General features: G+C 44.4%; 1 protein-coding gene across 2 annotated transcripts in view; it reads right to left on the bottom strand.

The window, feature by feature from the left end:
• Positions 1-17,351, bottom strand: part of rap1gds1 (RAP1, GTP-GDP dissociation stimulator 1) — a 46,972-nt gene that overhangs the window by 5,762 nt on the left and 23,859 nt on the right. For both annotated transcript variants that reach the window (XM_036146123.1, XM_036146124.1), the window contains 6 exons: positions 8,297-8,425; positions 6,613-6,738; positions 3,997-4,140; positions 2,032-2,163; positions 1,092-1,226; positions 630-755 (listed from right to left, as the gene is read on the bottom strand). In XM_036146123.1, coding sequence (XP_036002016.1) covers positions 630-755; positions 1,092-1,226; positions 2,032-2,163; positions 3,997-4,140; positions 6,613-6,738; positions 8,297-8,425 — 792 coding nt within the window. The remainder of the gene's footprint in view (positions 1-629; positions 756-1,091; positions 1,227-2,031; positions 2,164-3,996; positions 4,141-6,612; positions 6,739-8,296; positions 8,426-17,351) is intronic.

Raw genomic sequence — 17,351 nt, 5'->3', positions numbered from 1 at the left:
TGGGAAGACAGCAAACAAGTTGAAAGAGGTTCTCTGCTTAGACCAAAACTACACTTTTTGTTAAGCCCAATGTTTTTCATACCCCTGGAATAACTGCCCTAAACACACAGCCAGAGCTAATATAGGATGATTTAGATCAAAGCAGATTCATGTGTTGGAATGGCCTAGTCAAACTCCAGACCTCCGCCCAAATAGCAGAGACGTCCCTCGAATGATTTGCAGCTGAAATTGGAGCGAAAGGTTGTTCTTTAAAGCATTAAGTCAGGGGGCTGAATACAAAAAGCCCACCACACTTGTCACATTTCATTTTCCTTTAAAACACACTGAAGTGTGTGGTTTAAACGAAGCAAACAGGAAAAGTTTAAGGGGTATAAAACAATAGTAAGGCACTGTATGATCTATTCTATGCTATTCCAATATATTATTGAACAATGAGAGGAACTCTGGCTGAATATGAAAGCACTGGCTCAGATGGAATAACTGGAGACAGTAAATGTCCAGTTGTGTTTTTTCTGAAGACAAAGCTGTGATGTTTTCATACTTTAGGTTCTGATCCATAAAATGGATGACTTAACTAGATGACTTAACATTATAGTGATAATGAGCTGAAAAAAGAGAAAGTACTCCACCTTGAGTATCGATGAGCATTCGTAACGTTCCAAGTAGTTTAAACTGGACTGGAGGCATCTCTGACTGCAAGAACTTTAAGACCACGTCTGCTACACCAGCAGACAGCATCTTGGATTTGTTCACCACTGCAGAGACATAGAAAAGCAGACTTAACAGGGTTCATACAGGTCCAGAGGCTCTGATAACAGTTTTACCTGTTAGTTTCTGGGGCTTCCATGGTAAATACGTCCACAATGGAGACTTACCAGTGTGACAGAATGTCACAACAAAGAGCTCAAAGGTCGGTCTGAAAATGCTAAGTGTCAGAAGGATTTACTTTAAAGGCTGGAGAAGTTTGTGACTGCTACAGAGAGTAAGGATGGGTTACTGTGCGTGTGAAAACAGCCTCATCTGGTTTATCTGAGGTCAACTCTTCAGTTTTCTACTTCTCAGTGAAAAGTGGGAATAAGTCTGTGTCTCACCAGGTATAGCTAGGTTGCGTAAAGCGCTGAGTGCTGCATGCTGGACGGTCACGTTGCCTTCTTCAACATGGCGATCCAACAGCTCCAGAAGTTTCTGAACGATCCCAGTGTCCACCATATGGATGCAGTTCCCATCTGATTAGAGAGAAAAGAGAGGCTGGGGTTATCAGGAGAGCTGATCGGTGCTGGCACACACACACACACACACACACACACACACACACACACACAACTCCCATCGTACCGTTTAAAAAGACGGACAGAACAGAACTCTTATGGAAATATAGATTTATATATGTCATTATCATATTTTTATCTCCTTGTATAACAGGTGAAGAAAATTGTCTTAGCTTTCTAACCTTTACTAGTTCAATTAAATCAGGACAACATAGATTGCTGTGGAATGGATGGACTTTCTTTCCTCATAACTGATTTTTATGGCAGTCCATGTCCATCATGTAGCATTAAAACAGAATATCACGTATTTCAAATTTACAATTTGTTAAGATTATAGTTTTGGAAAATCTGGATATTATTTTGCCAAAGCACTCAATGGGCTTCCATGAATAGAATAGCATGCAATGCTGAATATACGGTTAGGAAAATATATTGACAAACTATTGTAAAGATTATATATTGATCCCTCTTGTTGATTTACATCAGAACTCTTGCTGCAGCATTTTGGATCAGCTGAAGGCTTTGAACTGCATTTTGTGGACTTCCTGATAGTAAAGAATTACAATAGTCCAGCTTTTTCATTACAGTGGCAGAAGTGAGCTTCTTAAATTTCCTAAAAACTGAGGTCAAACACGAGTAATTGGGCTCATCCTTTGCTCACGGTCCTACACTTCACTTGGTGTCATGAAAATCAGCTGGTTACGTGTGTAGCAGCCTTGGCTCAGATTTGTGCGCCCCGACTTGGCGGCGGATTAAAGCTTACCGTTGCGGGCAAAGTTTGCGATGGCCAAAGCCCCAGCGAGCTGCAGCTGGTGGTTGTGGGATGGGATCCAAGACAGGACCCTCTGGAAGACGCTGCCTTTTCCTCCCTCAAACAGCTTCTGCATGGACTCGTCTGCACAGAGAGGGAGGATGGTTGACAGCTGCTCCTATGCATGCTGAGTCACTGCAGGCTCGCTAACAAGACGAGCTCAGTTCAGCGTTACCGGACAATAAGAAAGTGTCTGATAACTAAAGTGAATTGCAAAGAGGGAAATCTGTAGGTACATTTGCATCTCACTGTGCATGAGTCTGCTGTACTGCAAAGAATATTTATAAAAAGGATTTAATTATGTGTTAGGACTGGGTAGGGAACCCAAAATAATTGGTCAGAACATAAAGATAACCATTTAATACTTTAAGCAGGGAAACAGTCTATGTCTGTTAGAACATGGACTTAAACAGGCTTTTAAAGAACCACAGGAGAAGATCGTTGCGATGATGTGAGCTGGAGCTGGAGATTACTCGTCTCCAAAGAGAGAGACGTGGATGGAAGAGATGTGAATATCCTGGCTGGAACTCTGTCAGAGAACACAATTACTAGGGTCTACCTCCTTTCTTAGTGACAATAGCCAAGTGACTGTCAAAAGTTCTCTATGCCTATTATGCATCTACTTCCATTTTAACCTCTCTGAAAACAGAAATATAGCCGTTATATTGAGCTGTCAACTTTGTTCCAAGCTTTGCAAAAGTATTCATTCCCCTTTGGACATTTTGTCAGGTTTCTATCACACTAATGCATTTTATTAGGAGCTTAGGTGATAAACAAATACAATGGGGTTCAATTATGAGTTTGGAGCAAATGATTTTCAAAATTTCTTACAAATAAAAATCTAAAAAGTGTGGCGTGTATTTATATTCAGCCTCCCTAAGGTAATACTTCTGGAACCCCTTGTCACTGCAGTTCCCATTTGAAGTCTTTCAGGGTATTTTTCTGCCAAGCCCTGCACAACAACAGATGGTTTTTGTATCTTTGCCTCTTCTTCCTTTCCAACAACACAGATGAAGCTCAGTCCATCTGACTGACCATCTGCAGACTGTCTGTAGATGGTAATTTTTTTTCCAAGTCTTGCAGGAAAATTCTCTAAAAGTAGAATGGGAGGCAGATCCTTTAGCTATCAGGCTCCTCTCCTGTGGAACCAACTCCCAGTTTTGGTCCGTGAGGCAGACACCCTGTCTACTTTGAAGACTAATGTTAAAACTTTCCTTTTTGACAAAGCTTCTAGTTAGAGTGGCTCATGTTACCCTGAGCTACCTCTATAGTTATGCTGCTATAGGCTTAGGCTGCTGGAGGACATCAGGGCCTATTTTCCTCACACTTAATACTTTGTGTTGTACCCAACATTCTTAATTGCTAGAAGATTTTATTTGTGTGTGATACTTTCACTCATTTAATTTAATCCATCTGCATTACCTGACCCTGCTGGTGGGCCAAATCATTCTTGAATTGCAGTTGAGGGCCGCACAAGATCAGTGCCCCCCCGTACCCCACTTTGGACACCCTTGGTCTAAACTATTCCACTGTGGCTCTGGCTATATGTTTTGGGTTGTTGTCTTGCTGGAGCTTTTGCAGCTTCCATGTTTATGCTGAGGTAAAGCATCCCCACAGCATGATGCTGCCACCACCATGTTTCACAACAGGGGAAACAGTGGTTTGCTTTTAGGCCAATAAGTTCAGTTCGGACCTCCTCTGAGCAGATGATCTTACTCTTCATATCTGCTCCCCCCAGCCTGGTTTCAGTGATTTTTATTTAGGTATCAGAATAATGGGGAATGAATACAAATGCACACCACAGTGCATAACTTCCATCCACTTCCAGATCTACAAATTGAGACAGAGTACAAGTGGCACTGCTACTTCTCCGGCGCACCCTCAGGAGAGCAATAAGGAGGCCCTCGTGATGCTTACCCCCGAGAAGCAGGAGAACCATGAGATCAGAGGCGGTCTTGAGCTGAGCGATGTCCTCCTCCCGCTCGCCGTCCACAGTCTGGCCCACCACCTCCAGCAGACACTCCACCAGGCCAGCATCCACCAGCTGCAGCTTTATAACATCTGCCAGAGGAGAAGGAGAATTCAGTGGGTGTAAATCATAAAATATATACACGAGGAGCAAAACACAGAAAGCAGTCTAAAGTACAATAGGACCATATGCTGCGTTCAGCATCAAGGGCATCGGGTTTAGATGCTATGGTGGACGCACCTCAAGGGGCTTCGATACGTCTGGCAGCGCGTCGCGCGCATCTTGTGCTGCAGGTTTTGAGCCTTTAGGCGTTTTTCATGCGGCACGTTTGGCTTGATGCACTTCAAGTACCTCTAGAGCGGCCGACTCAAGAGTTGGAAAATCTGAACTTTTGCAGCTGGACACGGGCGTTTCAATATGGCAGCAGTCTTATCTTTTCTCGCGTTATTACACAGGCTTGCACATTAGAGTTAGGTCCTACAGCTGAGGATAAGTCATTGCTTAGAGTTTATCATTACCACAGCAAATCAAAATCCTTATCACAATCATTTCATTTTCCACAAAAAAGGGTGAATGTTACAATACATTAATAGTGCATCACTGTCCAACTGCCTGCATTACTAACCAACCATAGAAACAGGAAGGTGAATGCATCAAGCCCACAGTCTCCAGATTAAAAGTGGATCATAAACCTTTTTATCCAGCAAAGTCTACATTTACAGACTGACATGTTTTACAAGAATCATCTGCAGGGAAAACGCAATAAAAGCATTTAAAGCATCAATAAAATGGTGTTGAGTGTCATTTCTCGGAGCTGCATTAATTACAGTTTATTGCTTACGAGAAAGACATCTGTTTGATCTGGTGGTCATGGTGAGTAATCTCTGGGCGCTAACAGTTTGCATAGGAAACAACAACACAAATAAAAAGGTAATTATTACACACATTTCTTTTTCTGTGACAATACAGGAACAAAGATCAGGAATAAATCTGCATCTCTTGGTTAGGGTTAATAACCAAGTAACTCATAAATAACAGAATCCTAATTTTATCGGAGGCAACCAGACTTTCGATCATTTCTTTCTGAAGACGTTTCAACACCTATCCAGGAGTCCTTGTCAATTCTGGTGACTCGCACCTGAGCAACCAGCAGTTGTAGCGCAGCAGTTTTTAAGGACATGGAGGCCCATCTTTCTCGGTATATTCTAGGTATTCTGGGGAGGCACCACTGAAGTGCTTAAAAGTGGTGTTAGCGCTTCAGTGGAGGCATGTTGGCTGCTAACCTGACTCCACCAGATGGATTTGCTCCGTATTTCCATCTGGAAACCTTCCGTTGAAGTAATTTTGGGAAGGGGGGAAAATACTGGTTAGCTGATTGGCCTATGTTGGTGATAGACGGGCCAAATAAACCAATCAGATCAACGAAGCATATGACGTACTCGTCAACATGCTTCGTCGTCGCTCGAAAACACAACCACAAGCCAAGCTACTCTTGCTGCTGCAGGTAAAGGCTCGTTAGCTCAGCAGAGAAATACTCTGTAATTCCGATAAAACTTGCTCGATAGCCGCGCTAACGCTAGTTTCATCGGCTGAAGCCGCCATGTTCTTTAGACTGAACTGTCGCGCTTCTCGTTGCGTCACACCTCAACCCTCCTCAAAGCCAACGCTGATTGGACGTTCATTAGGTGAACGGCTCCAAATTTTCTTTAACGGAAGGTAGCCAGACTGATCTGCGAGTGAAACTTTGAAAGCTCGCAAAATCAGGATGGTCTCACGAGGCTAGTTGGCTGCTACAACGGGGAGTTAGGCTTCAGCAGGAAACAGGAAGCTCTGGGCTGTTTTGCTTTGAGAAAAATCCAAAAGCGTTTCAACTGCTACAACTGGGGAATGCACCCAGATAGTAAAAAAAAAAATATTATTTAAAGTTTTCAAAGCTAAATCAAAAACTGAAATCGGTATCATCCTAAGGTCGGCCAATAAATCTCTGATCAGAGTATTTCTAGGTAAGATATTCAGAAACACATGAAGCAGCAGAGGATGTAAGCTCGTACTGCTGGCTCCTATTAAACATGTGTGATGTAGGAGGGAAAGACGGAATGAATATTCATCCTCTACTAACCCACACACACTCAGCTATCAGCCCACTGACCCCCCGTCTCACTATTTCCAGAACTCTGACTATGAGTGTTTGTTCCTGCAGAAACCTGACGAACAGAATGCAGCGGGACCAGTGAAAGGAGGGTCAGACAGGTGTCTCTTGAGTGCAGATAAGTAGGACGTTGTCCTGGAGACGGTCGGCGTGGGAACACTTGCTAAGATGCTCTCTCTGCTGTTCAAACACTCTCAGACAAAGTAGGGAAAAGAGCAGCTGAGCCAAAGCAGGAGGTGTCTATCATGACTGTGCAGAGAGTCTGGGAAGGCTGACTCACAGTGACAGGATCATTTACTGTACACTAAGTGATTTCTTTTGGAAAGCAGGAAACACGCGCTGATTTTTAGATTAGAACAGGCCCACTGCACACAAGGCCTTTAAAGGTCTTCCACATAAAACCACAGAACTTTACCATTTTCAGCAAGTGGAGCCAGAACTTCAAAGATCATCTCCTTCTTCTCGTGCTCCGTCTGCTTCTGGAAAAGTCGCACCAGCTCCTCAGCAATATTGGTGGAGGCAAACTGCTCTTTGCTGGACTCTGAAAGTACAAGAAGAGACAACCAGGCTAGGAAATGCTGCTTCCATCGGGTTTGAAATCCTTCTCCACAGCAGGGTCCTGAAAAGCATCGGACTAGAAGGGGACAAATCCCCTCCAGAGATCTGGAAGTTGTGGTTTTTGGTTCTGTGATGGGAGGATGCTGAGCATTTATTCCCAGCAGTCATTTACCAATTTAAACTCCTAGTTGACAGTTTATATTTTCTGTAAAATATCGGATTACATATCAGGAGGGGTAATGTGTATTTCTATTTGCAAACAACATTTAAAACACAGCCACCCTTGTTGCATACCTGAATGTTTTACAGCACTTACAGCCAAATATATGCATAGATATCAAACTTCACACATCTATAACTGGAGGAGCTGCTTAGGAGAAAAATGGGCAAAAACCAGAAGCTAAATAGAGAAAATGCCACACACAAACGTTGCACATTGAAATTTTGCAAATTCAAATTTATATCCATGAAAGCAACCAATCTTACTGGAAACCTTAACTGAATTGAAATAAAGCATGAGCTTGCTTTGTTTCAGAGTGCAATACTGTGAAATACTCCTACAGCATAGCTGGAGAACACCAGGTTCTACAGCCAGGGACCCTCCTTCCTATCTTTGGCTCCAAACATAAGTGAATATAGAGCTCTTTTATAGCAAAAGTTCTGAAAAGTTTGCAACACAATCGCTGCAAATAAATCTGTGACTATAAGTAAATTATAATGTGTAATTGCTACAACATACTGGTTATTTCTAGTTTTACTGCTGAAAATGCCAGCTCCTGATTATGAACATCGGCATTATTTAAGCATACTAGTATTTTTGAATTCACAAAGAACTCAGCACAAAGTTTCCAACTAACAGAAAGTGTTTTTAAAAAAGTTGTATTTTTTGTTGGGTAATTTTTTTTATTTTTATTTTGTTTTTCTGGGTTTTCTTGTGGCACTAGGGACTCTTTTTTTTCTCTTCAAAGTAGTGTTTGTAGTGTCTTACAAGCTAAGACAATAATTAATAAAGAAATAAAGGAAAAATGGCAGGGTAGATGGAACACAGATAAAAGTGGTGTGCAAAATCTATTAATGCCAAGGATGTGAGTAGAAAGAGCCAAAGAGGAGACTATTTTGACTAAAATAACAGAAAGTGTAGAACATATATTATTGTATTGTAGGAAATTTGATGAAGAAAGGATACGATTAAAACAAAAGACAAAACAGATAGGAAGGGAATGGAATCTTAAAGGCTTACCACCCCCTGTGAGGGTTGTTTTTGAGGTAAAACAAAAAAGCTAAAGATTCAGTCAATTGCGTAGAGTTCCATAGAAATTATAATATTTAATTCAGGCCATCACAACCACAGCCTATTTTACAGTTATTTATCTCTACTGTGTTTTTAGGGTTTAAAGTCCTTGAAAGAACATTCTGAGAATCCTGAGACTGTGCTGAAGGGAGTTTTCGGTCGTAAAGAGTCTACAGTAACCCTTCCCACCCCCACCTGTTGCTGAAGGAAGGCTCCTACTTTGCCCTTCTGTTTAACATTGGATACTTACCCAGCTCTGCCAAGTTCCCGAAGGCAATCAGACACATTTCTGTCAGCGCAGTGTTGTGGGAATGGATGCCCAGCAGCTTCACCAGGGTGGGAATAACACCCATATTAATCAACTGGGCTTGTAAGGTATCTGGAAAAACACACATGGAAAAACAAAATGCGGTAAGATGGCATTTAAGAATATATTAAAAGGAGGTGTTGAAAGTAACCTGAAAACTTATGTAACTGAGCTAAAATCAACTAACATTATGAAACAGATACAAGTAATCATTTAAAAAGACTTGTCAGCTTTGAAACGCCAAGTCTGGCTGTGGTGGCGTGTCGAAATGAGCACATGACTGCAAACATCCAAAAAGAGGTTGAAGGATCAAAAGCTGGAGTTTAATTGCAATACTGCAAATAATAATAATAATAATAATAATAATAATAATAATAATAATAATAACAACAACAATAATAATTCATGTAGTGACCTGAATGGCCACTGTTTCAGATCCAGTGCTGTGTTTTAGATGAGGCACTGACTTCCACCTTAAATTTCTTCTTCTATGAATATCAGAATGCAGAAATCTAACGGTGCTGGACAACATGTAGAAACTGACAAATGTAAAATTAGCAACTGTGATCCTCAACAATTTCAAAGAAAAGTGTTACCAAAAAGTGGGTTAGACAATTGAAATGCAAAGAGAGAAAATGAGGTAAAAACAAAACGGTTTCAGTGCTCTTATGTTAATGAGAGCTACTGAGAAGCAAGAATCATGAGAACAGATTAGAACTGAAGAGAATGACGGAAAAAAGTCACGATCACCGCAGATACTTCCATAAAGATCCGATTAACAACCGTTTTATTAGATAAAATGGAGCTCTTTAAGTTACCTTTCCTAAAATATGTCCTGTTAAACATTAGGGAGCAGTTCTTTTATTTTGCAGACCATGAATAAAGAAATGTAATCCAAATGAAGGATTGATTGGATCCACAATAAGAACCATAGAAGACACATATAAAAATAAAATCTAATGTGTCTTTAAATGTCGAAAACTACTTACTGCACACACTAGGGGTCCTGTTTCACTGATCCACTTATTCTCTTAATTGGTATAAACATTTCCATGTTTTGTAGCGGAAAGTAAGAAGCCGAGGCAGCAGTAATAAATAGCAGTGGTAATCAACATCTACAGAAAGTCCTGCTGTTCGTACACATTAGTTCAACACTGAAAGCTGCTGAAAGCCACAACCCTACATCCTGAGTGCAAAAGCTCCCAATCCCCAGGCAAGTAGATCACCCAGCACACACACACACACAAAGTCCAGGACAGGGCAGCCATACATAGAGCATTAAAATCACACATTTCTGTGCATCTTATTAGGATTTTCTGGGATGGACACTAAGTAGTGTTGAATTGTGACGTGGCAGAAAAACACTATGCTACCAAACATATTCACCTGCCTGTCTTCACATACACATCACCTTAAAGGGAAACTCAATTTTAACCCATAGGGTTTAATGATGGTGAAAGCATCCTTTGCAGCTTTTCCAGGTACAGCTCTTCATTTCCACAAGGTTTAGAAGTATTCATGGGAGACTTTGACCAGTCTTCTAGAAGCACATTTGTAAGGATCCTCCATATGTTTATGGGCCTAGCTATTTGGTGCTCGGGCGTGTTGGAACAGGAAGGGGCCATCTCCAAACCCTTCCATACCATCTCTGGCTGCTTGTTCAGGGTGGTTGTCCTGCTGGAAGGTGAACCTCCACCCTAGTCTCAGGTGTTCTAACAGGTTTTCTTGCAGACTGTCCAGCATTTAGCTCCCGCCATCTTCCCATCAACTCTGACCAACTTCCCTGTTCCTTTTGAGGAGAAGCATCCCCACAGCATGATGCTACCAACACCATGATTGCATACATGGCATTTTCTAAGTAGATCAAACTAAACAATGGAAAATGTTTGCTTCCAAACATTTTCCATGTCTCCTTCATGGTCTGTAGAAACTTTTAAAAGGGCTTAAAAGCCAGAATAATGGAGTGCATGACTGATGGCCATCCTCTGAGCTGCTTCTGATCCCAGATCTGTGGATGTCTGCAGCTCCTCCAGAGTTACCATAGGTGCCCTGGGTGTTTCTCTGAGTATTGCTGTCCTTGGCCAGCCTGTCAAGTTAGGTAGACAGTATGGCAGCCTGATTAGAAAATTCTGTCATAGTGATACTGAATATTGTAAGTTTTGAAGCAGGCTCTGAGATGTTCAAAACTACTTCAAACGTCTCCACAACTTCCTCCCTGACCTGTCTGCTGTGTTCCTTGGTCTCTGTGATGCTGGTTGTTGTCTAATGATCTCTAAAGAACTTCTGAGGCCAGACACAGAACAGCTGCATTAGACTCGGACAGATTTTACACACAGGTATGCTCTGGTTATCGATCAGGTGATATCTAAAGGCCACTTCACAAAATGCACTACTTTGTTCAGGTCGGTCACATAACATCCCAATGAAATGCAGTAATGTTCAAGGAATACAAATACTTTTGCAGGAGACTGCATGCAGGATGAAGAAGACAGTAGTAGCAGGTCTAAACTGGGTAGAAAAGCAGAACCTGGAGTTAAGAAACATAACACACTACCAAATGAGACAAACCTAGCTTTGTATTTGCTGAGTGACTGCTAGATACATGTATTTCTTAACAATGTTCTTACAAACAGCTATGGGATGACTTTTTCCTGAGTTGGTGAAATATGAAAGACATTTTGAGTTTCAACTGGAAGGACTAGAAGGCAGCCCATTAAAAGCATTTTCTGTCAGACTCTACTGGTTACATTAAAAGCTAACGGATGGGTTTTGCATGAGGTTCATGATTAAGGATTTTACACCACGGTTAAAAGCTGATTCAAATGTATTTATCAGACCTGATTGTTAGCATGCAACATTGTGTCCACCAGGAAAGGTGCAGTATCTTTGAATCAGTCTCAGAGGTTCTTGGTGATAAAGACCAGTCCAATCAAAAGGAGAAAATGGCAGAAGATTTGGTGTTTCACTGTGTCTGGCTTACATCAGGAGGATTCAAGGTCTTTTCAAGTCAGGCCAACTCAAGAGACAAAAAACAGACATCAGGGGGTAAAAGTGGTGGAATTATGAGGAGTGATGTGTTTCTTCCCAGCTTCTTAATTTTGTTAACATTACATATGAACCCAATTTTAATATCAAAGATCACCTAGATACAAATGCAGTTTTTACAGGATGATTTGATTTATTATGTTATCCCAACCAACATGGCCATATGTCACGAGTGCCCCCATTGTTAAATAGCTGTGTCTAATTTGTCATGTTGAATAAATTAGAATTTTCTTTAAAAAAGGTCGGTTTGTTTCACTAACCACACTCTAATCAGCTAATTAAAGCTATAGTTGGTGATACTGTTCAGAAACACTTTTTGCTGCAGAGCTGCAGGCCTGTAAAAACTCTAACCGATCTCTCCCGTTCGGTCTGAAGGGCAGGGCTTTGTTATAATGTTGTTTTTGCTCTCTCTGTCCCTCAAGTTCCGGGGGTATCATCTTATTTATTGGTTGTCCCACATGCCAATCATTCTGACGTGCTCACATAAAGGCAGTGTGTGTGCTCGTTCCTTTATAGTTTCCGCTTGCTGGCTGGGCACTTCTAGTGTTTATGTATCCGGTTAGGTAAGCCGTTCATTGTAGCTCCACTGCTCTCACCATAGACTTTGAACATGAGAGTCGCAAGAAGCAAACCGCGTTCATGTTTATGAGAAGAAGAAGAAGGACTCAGTAGAAAGGAACAAGACCAGAGTGAATTTGGGAGATTTTTTTTACGCAATCCCCATGAAGAGCAGAATAGCAAGATGGTCTTGCACATGCGCAGTTATTCAAAAACGGATTTGGGGAAACTTGGAAAAACTTACGGAAGCCTCGCAGACCCTAGTTTTAACCCAAAACACCTGCAAATGCCTTTAAATGGTCTCTCAGTCTAGTTCTGTAGGCTACACAATAATAGGAAAGACTGCTGACTTGACAGTTGTCCAAAAGACGACAATTGACACCTTGCACAAGGATGGCAAGACACAAAAGGTTATTGCTAGAGAGGCTGGCTGTTCACAGAGCTCTGTGTCCAAGCACATTAATAGAGAGGCAAAGGGAAGGGAAAGATGTGGTAGGAAAAAGTGTACAACAATAGGAATGACCACCCCCTGAAGAGCATTGTGAAAGAAAACCCATTCAGAAATGTGGGGGAGATTCACAAAGAGTGGACTGCAGCTGGAGTCAGTGCTTCAAGAACCACCACGCACAGACAAGCCCACATTAATGCACGGGCTTACTGGGCTGAATTCCCAGGGCCTATGAAGACAAAGGGCCCATCATAGAAAAAGATTCTGTGTATGATGGAGTATAAAGGTTTTTACGTATTTACCTGGTCCTGTCGCTGTCCCTACGTTTATTTTAGACCTACAAGATCTCTCAGCCCAGGGCCTAATGGCTAGTTAATGCGGACCTGAGCACAGACGTATGCAAGACATGGTTTCATCTGCTGCATTCCTCGTGTCAAGCCACTCCTGAACAAGAGGCAGCGTCAGAAGCGTCTTGCCTGGGCTAAAGACAAAAGGCACTGGACTGCTGCTGAGTGGGCCAAAGTTATGTTCTCTGATGAAAGTCCATTTTGCATTTCCTTTGGACATCGAGAAACCAGAGTCTGCAGAAGAAAGGTCCTTTGCTTGAGGTCCAGTGTAAAGTTTCCACAGTCAGTGATGGTTTGGGGTAACATGTCATCTGCTGGTGTTGGTCCACTGTGTTTTCTGAGGTCCGAGGTCAACGCAGCTGTCTACCAGGAAGTTTTAGAGCAGTTTGTGCTCCCAGCTGCTGACCAACTCTATGGAGATGCAGGTTTCATTTTCCAACAGGACTTGGCACCTACACACAGTGCCAAAGCTACCAGTCCCTGGTTTAAGGACCCTGTTCTTAATTGGCCAGCAAACCCACCTAATTTGAACCCCATAGAAAATCTATAGGTTATTGTGAAGAGGAAGATGCGAAACGGCAGACCTAACAATAGAGAAGAGCTGAAGACTACAAAAAGAACAACCTGGGCTCTCATAACACCTGAGCAGAGCCACAGACTGATCAGCTCCATGCCACGCCACACTGCTGCAGTAATCAGGGAAAAGGAGCCCCAACTAAGTATTGAGTTCTGTACATGCTCATACTTTATAGCTGGCTAACATTTCTGGAAATCTTCTTTTGTATTGGTCTTAATATTCTAATTTTCTGAGATACTAAATTTGGGGTTTTCATTGGTTGCCGGTTATAATAACAAAATTAAAATAAACTTGAAGCATTGAAAATATATCAGTTTGTGTGTAATGAATGAATATACAAGTTTCACTTTTTGAATGGAATTACTGAAAATAAATCAACCTTTTCATTCTAATTATATGACTACCAGCTGTACATGTTGTTCAATTTCACCAACCACAACCACTCTGTCATGGTTGAGTTTTGGTTTGGCTTTGTTTTTCTGTTACTTTCATTTTTTCATCTCTTTTGGGTTAGGTTTGACTTTATTTATTGTTAGTTTTCAGTCATCAGTTATTTTCTGTCAATTTTCACTTCTCCTCCTCAGCAGTCAGTCACATCTGATATCATTTGCTGGTTAATTAGTCAGACCCTGGTGTCACCTGTCAGTTCTCTATTTAAACCTCCCTCTGTCTTTAGTTCAGCACTGGGCCGTCATCATCACTCCACACCTCTCCATGCCAGTCCCCGTTTGCCTTGGAAGCTTTGTTTTTGCTCCTGTTAAGGTTAGTCCAGTCAGTCACTCTAAAGACTGTTTGTTCTCTGTTTGTCCCTGGAGAAGTTCTGCTCTGTGCCCTGTTGTCTCTCAAGTTCTGCTAACCTGACTAGCCGCCCTGGAGGAGTTCTGCTCTGTGCCCTGTTGTTTCTCAGTTCTGCTAACCTGACTAGCCGCCCTGGAGAAGTTCAGCTCTGAGCCTCGGTGTCTCTCTAGTTCTGCTAACCTGACTAGCTGCCCTGGAGAAGCTCAGCTCTGAGCCCTGGTGTCTCTCAAGTTCGGCTAACCTGACTAGCCGCCCTGGAGAAGCTCAGCTCTGTGCCCTGGTGTCTCTCAAGTTTTGCTAACCTGACTAGCCGCCCTGGTGAAGCTCAGCTCTGTGCCCTGGTGTCTTCTATGAACTGCTAACCTGAGTGCTACGAGGCCTACTAGCCGAGCAACACCAAGCAAGGGTGGACTCTCTGTCTCCGGGCCGTCAGCTCCTGCCATCACCTTCACTCAGTTTCTGTGCAACCAGCTCCTCATCAGACCTCCACCCATCAACATTGCAATAAAGACTCTCAAACTTTTAGTCCCGTGTGTGTGTCCTGAAGTTCATCGGTAAACAAAATCTTGACAGTACGGCCCAGTCAAAAGGTGAACTCAGGCGCCATGCGGGGCTTACCTGCTGGAGTTGACGACCCGGAGATCCTCGCATATTTGAAGATGTGCGAACGCCAGATGAGGGAGAGGTATGCCAAGATGGCTTCCGCCCGGGACCCTGCGCCACCCGTCCGGACTGACTCCACTCCCCAGGTGGTTTACGTGGGCGTTGTTACGGCTACCCCGGAACCCGGGAAAGGAAGCCGCTCAGCCTCTCGTCGTCTCGGTCATCATCTCCATGACTCACAGCTGGCCCCTCGAGTAAGGCACATCGTTCCACCTAGCAGACCCCCACGCATCGAGGAGAGCCAGCTGTGGGAGTTCTACTACGGAGACCGAGACGACCTTCTGCCCTGTTGGCCAGCTGCCACCCCCGAGATTGCCTCAGATTCCTCATCTGTCCCTTCCCGGCGAAGACGGCGTAACCACCGGCGCAGAGGGTCCGTCAAGGTTCAAGAGGAGGATCCGCCTCCAACCTCGGCGCTCTCTGAAGCCTGTAGCCCGGCGCCGATCTCCGAAGCCTGTAGCCCGGCGCCGCTCTCCGAAGCCTGTAGCCCGGCGCCGCTCTCCGAAGCCTGTAGCCCGGCGCCGCTCTCCGAAGCCTGTAGCCCGGCGCCGCTCTCCGAAGCCTGTTGCCCGTCACAGCCCGAAGTAGCCGAAGAGTTGGTTCAGTCTCCGCCCGAAAGCTTCGAGCTGCCTAAAACAGACCCGTCGGCCGACGAGGTAGTTGTTTCGCCTCAAGCCGAGGCCGACGAGGGAGTTGTTTCGCCTCAAGCCGAGGCTGACGAGGGAGCTGTTCCGCCTCAAGCCGAGGCCTCCGAGGGAGCTGTTCCGCCTCAAGCCGAGGCCTCCGAGGGAGCTGCTTTGCCTCAAGCCGAGGTCTCCGAGGGAGCCGCTTTGCCTCAGCCCGAGGCCTCCGAGGGAGCCGCTTTGCCTCAGCCCGAGGCCTCCGAGGGAGCCGCTTTGCCTCAGCCCGAGGCCTCCGAGGGAGCCGCTTTGCCTCTGTTCAAGTCCCGTGAGGAGGTCCAGGAGGACCTGCCTCCGCCCAAGTCCCGTGAGGAGGTCCAGGAGGACCTGCCTCCGCCCAAGTCCCGTGAGGAGGTCCAGGAGGACCTGCCTCCGCCCAAGTCCCGTGAGGAGGTCCAGGAGGACCTGCCTCCGCCTAAGCCTCGTGAGGAGGTCCAGGAGGATCCGCCTCTGGCCTCGGTTTCCGCCGAGACCTGTAGCTTGGTGCCGCCTCCGACTGATCTGTTTGGCCGGAGCCGCAGATTGCGGACTTCGAGCCGCTCGACTCTGCCTCGTCGGGGCCGTCCACCACGGCGCCTGCCTCTGACTCCTCTGTTTGGCCGGAGCCGCAGACTGCGGACTTCGAGCCGCTCGACTCTGCCTCGTCGGGGCCGTCCACCACGGCGCCCGCCTCTGACTCCTCTGTTTGGCCGGAGCCGCAGACTGCGGACTTCGAGCTGCTCGACTCTTCCTCGTCGGGGCCGTCCACCACGGCGCCCGTCTCTGACTTTCCTGTTCGGCCGGAGCCGCCGACCGTGGTCTCCGGGCCGCTTGACTCTGCCTCGTCGGGGCCGCCCTCCTCGAGGGTTTAATCGGGCGATGCTGCTCCGCCGCCTGCCTCGTCCAGGACGACCTCCACGAAGACTTTTTCTTTTTTTTGCTTAGCAGCCGTTTTTGCCTGAGCCCTTAAGGCCAGTGCCTTGTTGTTTGTTTTTGGGCTCGATTTCAGTTTTTGATTTACTTAGGATTTTTGGGGTTTTAGAGTTATTTAGGGGTTCTTGTTTTCTTAGAGTTCTTAGTCTCTGTTTTGCTTTGTTTTTCCTGCTCCGTTTTAGGATTCTAGATTTCGCCTTAGTTTCCAGGCTTTGCTTTATTTCCTCATTTATAGCCTTAGTTCTCTGGTTTTCTCGTTAGTTTACTTATTCATGTTCTAGTTTTCTTGTTTTGCCTTAATTTCTAGTTTAGCTTTAGTCTCATAATTTTGCTTTAGTATTGTTTTTTACCTTAGTTTTTCAGCTTCAGTTTTGTGTTACATTAGCTATCTAGTTTTTCATTAGTTTACCAGTTCGGGTCCTAGTTTCTCTGTTTTGTTTTTATTTTCTGGTATCGTTTTAGTTTTCTGCTTAGTGTTTTGTTTGATTCAAGGGTTAGCTTTAGTTTTTCTTTTGTGGTGCTATCCCTGTTCTAGTCTTGCCTTTATTTTCTATTCTTAGTTTAAATTCTTTATTTTGTCCTGCGCTCTCCCAGTGCTCCTTAGTTCCTAGCGCTTGCTTAGGCTTCTGACCCCTGATATGAGCTGTTTCACGCTCCTTCGGTTTGGCTTAGTTAAGTTTTTGGCCTTCTTGTTCCTCGGCCTTCTCAAATTTAGACCCCTTGGATCCTCGGCGTGTTAGGACGCCCTTTGTTCTCGGTTCCCCGGCGTGTTTGGACGCCCTTTGTTCTCGGTTCCCCGGCGTATTTGGACGCCCTCTGACTCTTGGTTCCCCGGCGTGTTAGGACGCCCTCTGACTCTTGGTTCCCCGGCGTGTTAGGACGTTCTCGGTTCCCCGGCGTGTAAGTACGTCCTCCGTTCTTGTTCCTATGCGTTTTAGATGTTCCTGCTTCCCTCACATTCCGACGTTCT

Source organism: Fundulus heteroclitus, chromosome 14 (genome assembly GCF_011125445.2).
Source record: "Fundulus heteroclitus isolate FHET01 chromosome 14, MU-UCD_Fhet_4.1, whole genome shotgun sequence".
Classification (NCBI taxonomy): domain Eukaryota; kingdom Metazoa; phylum Chordata; class Actinopteri; order Cyprinodontiformes; family Fundulidae; genus Fundulus; species Fundulus heteroclitus.
The sequence above is the reverse complement of the archived record's forward strand: the minus strand, read 5'-3'. Positions and strand labels throughout refer to the sequence as shown.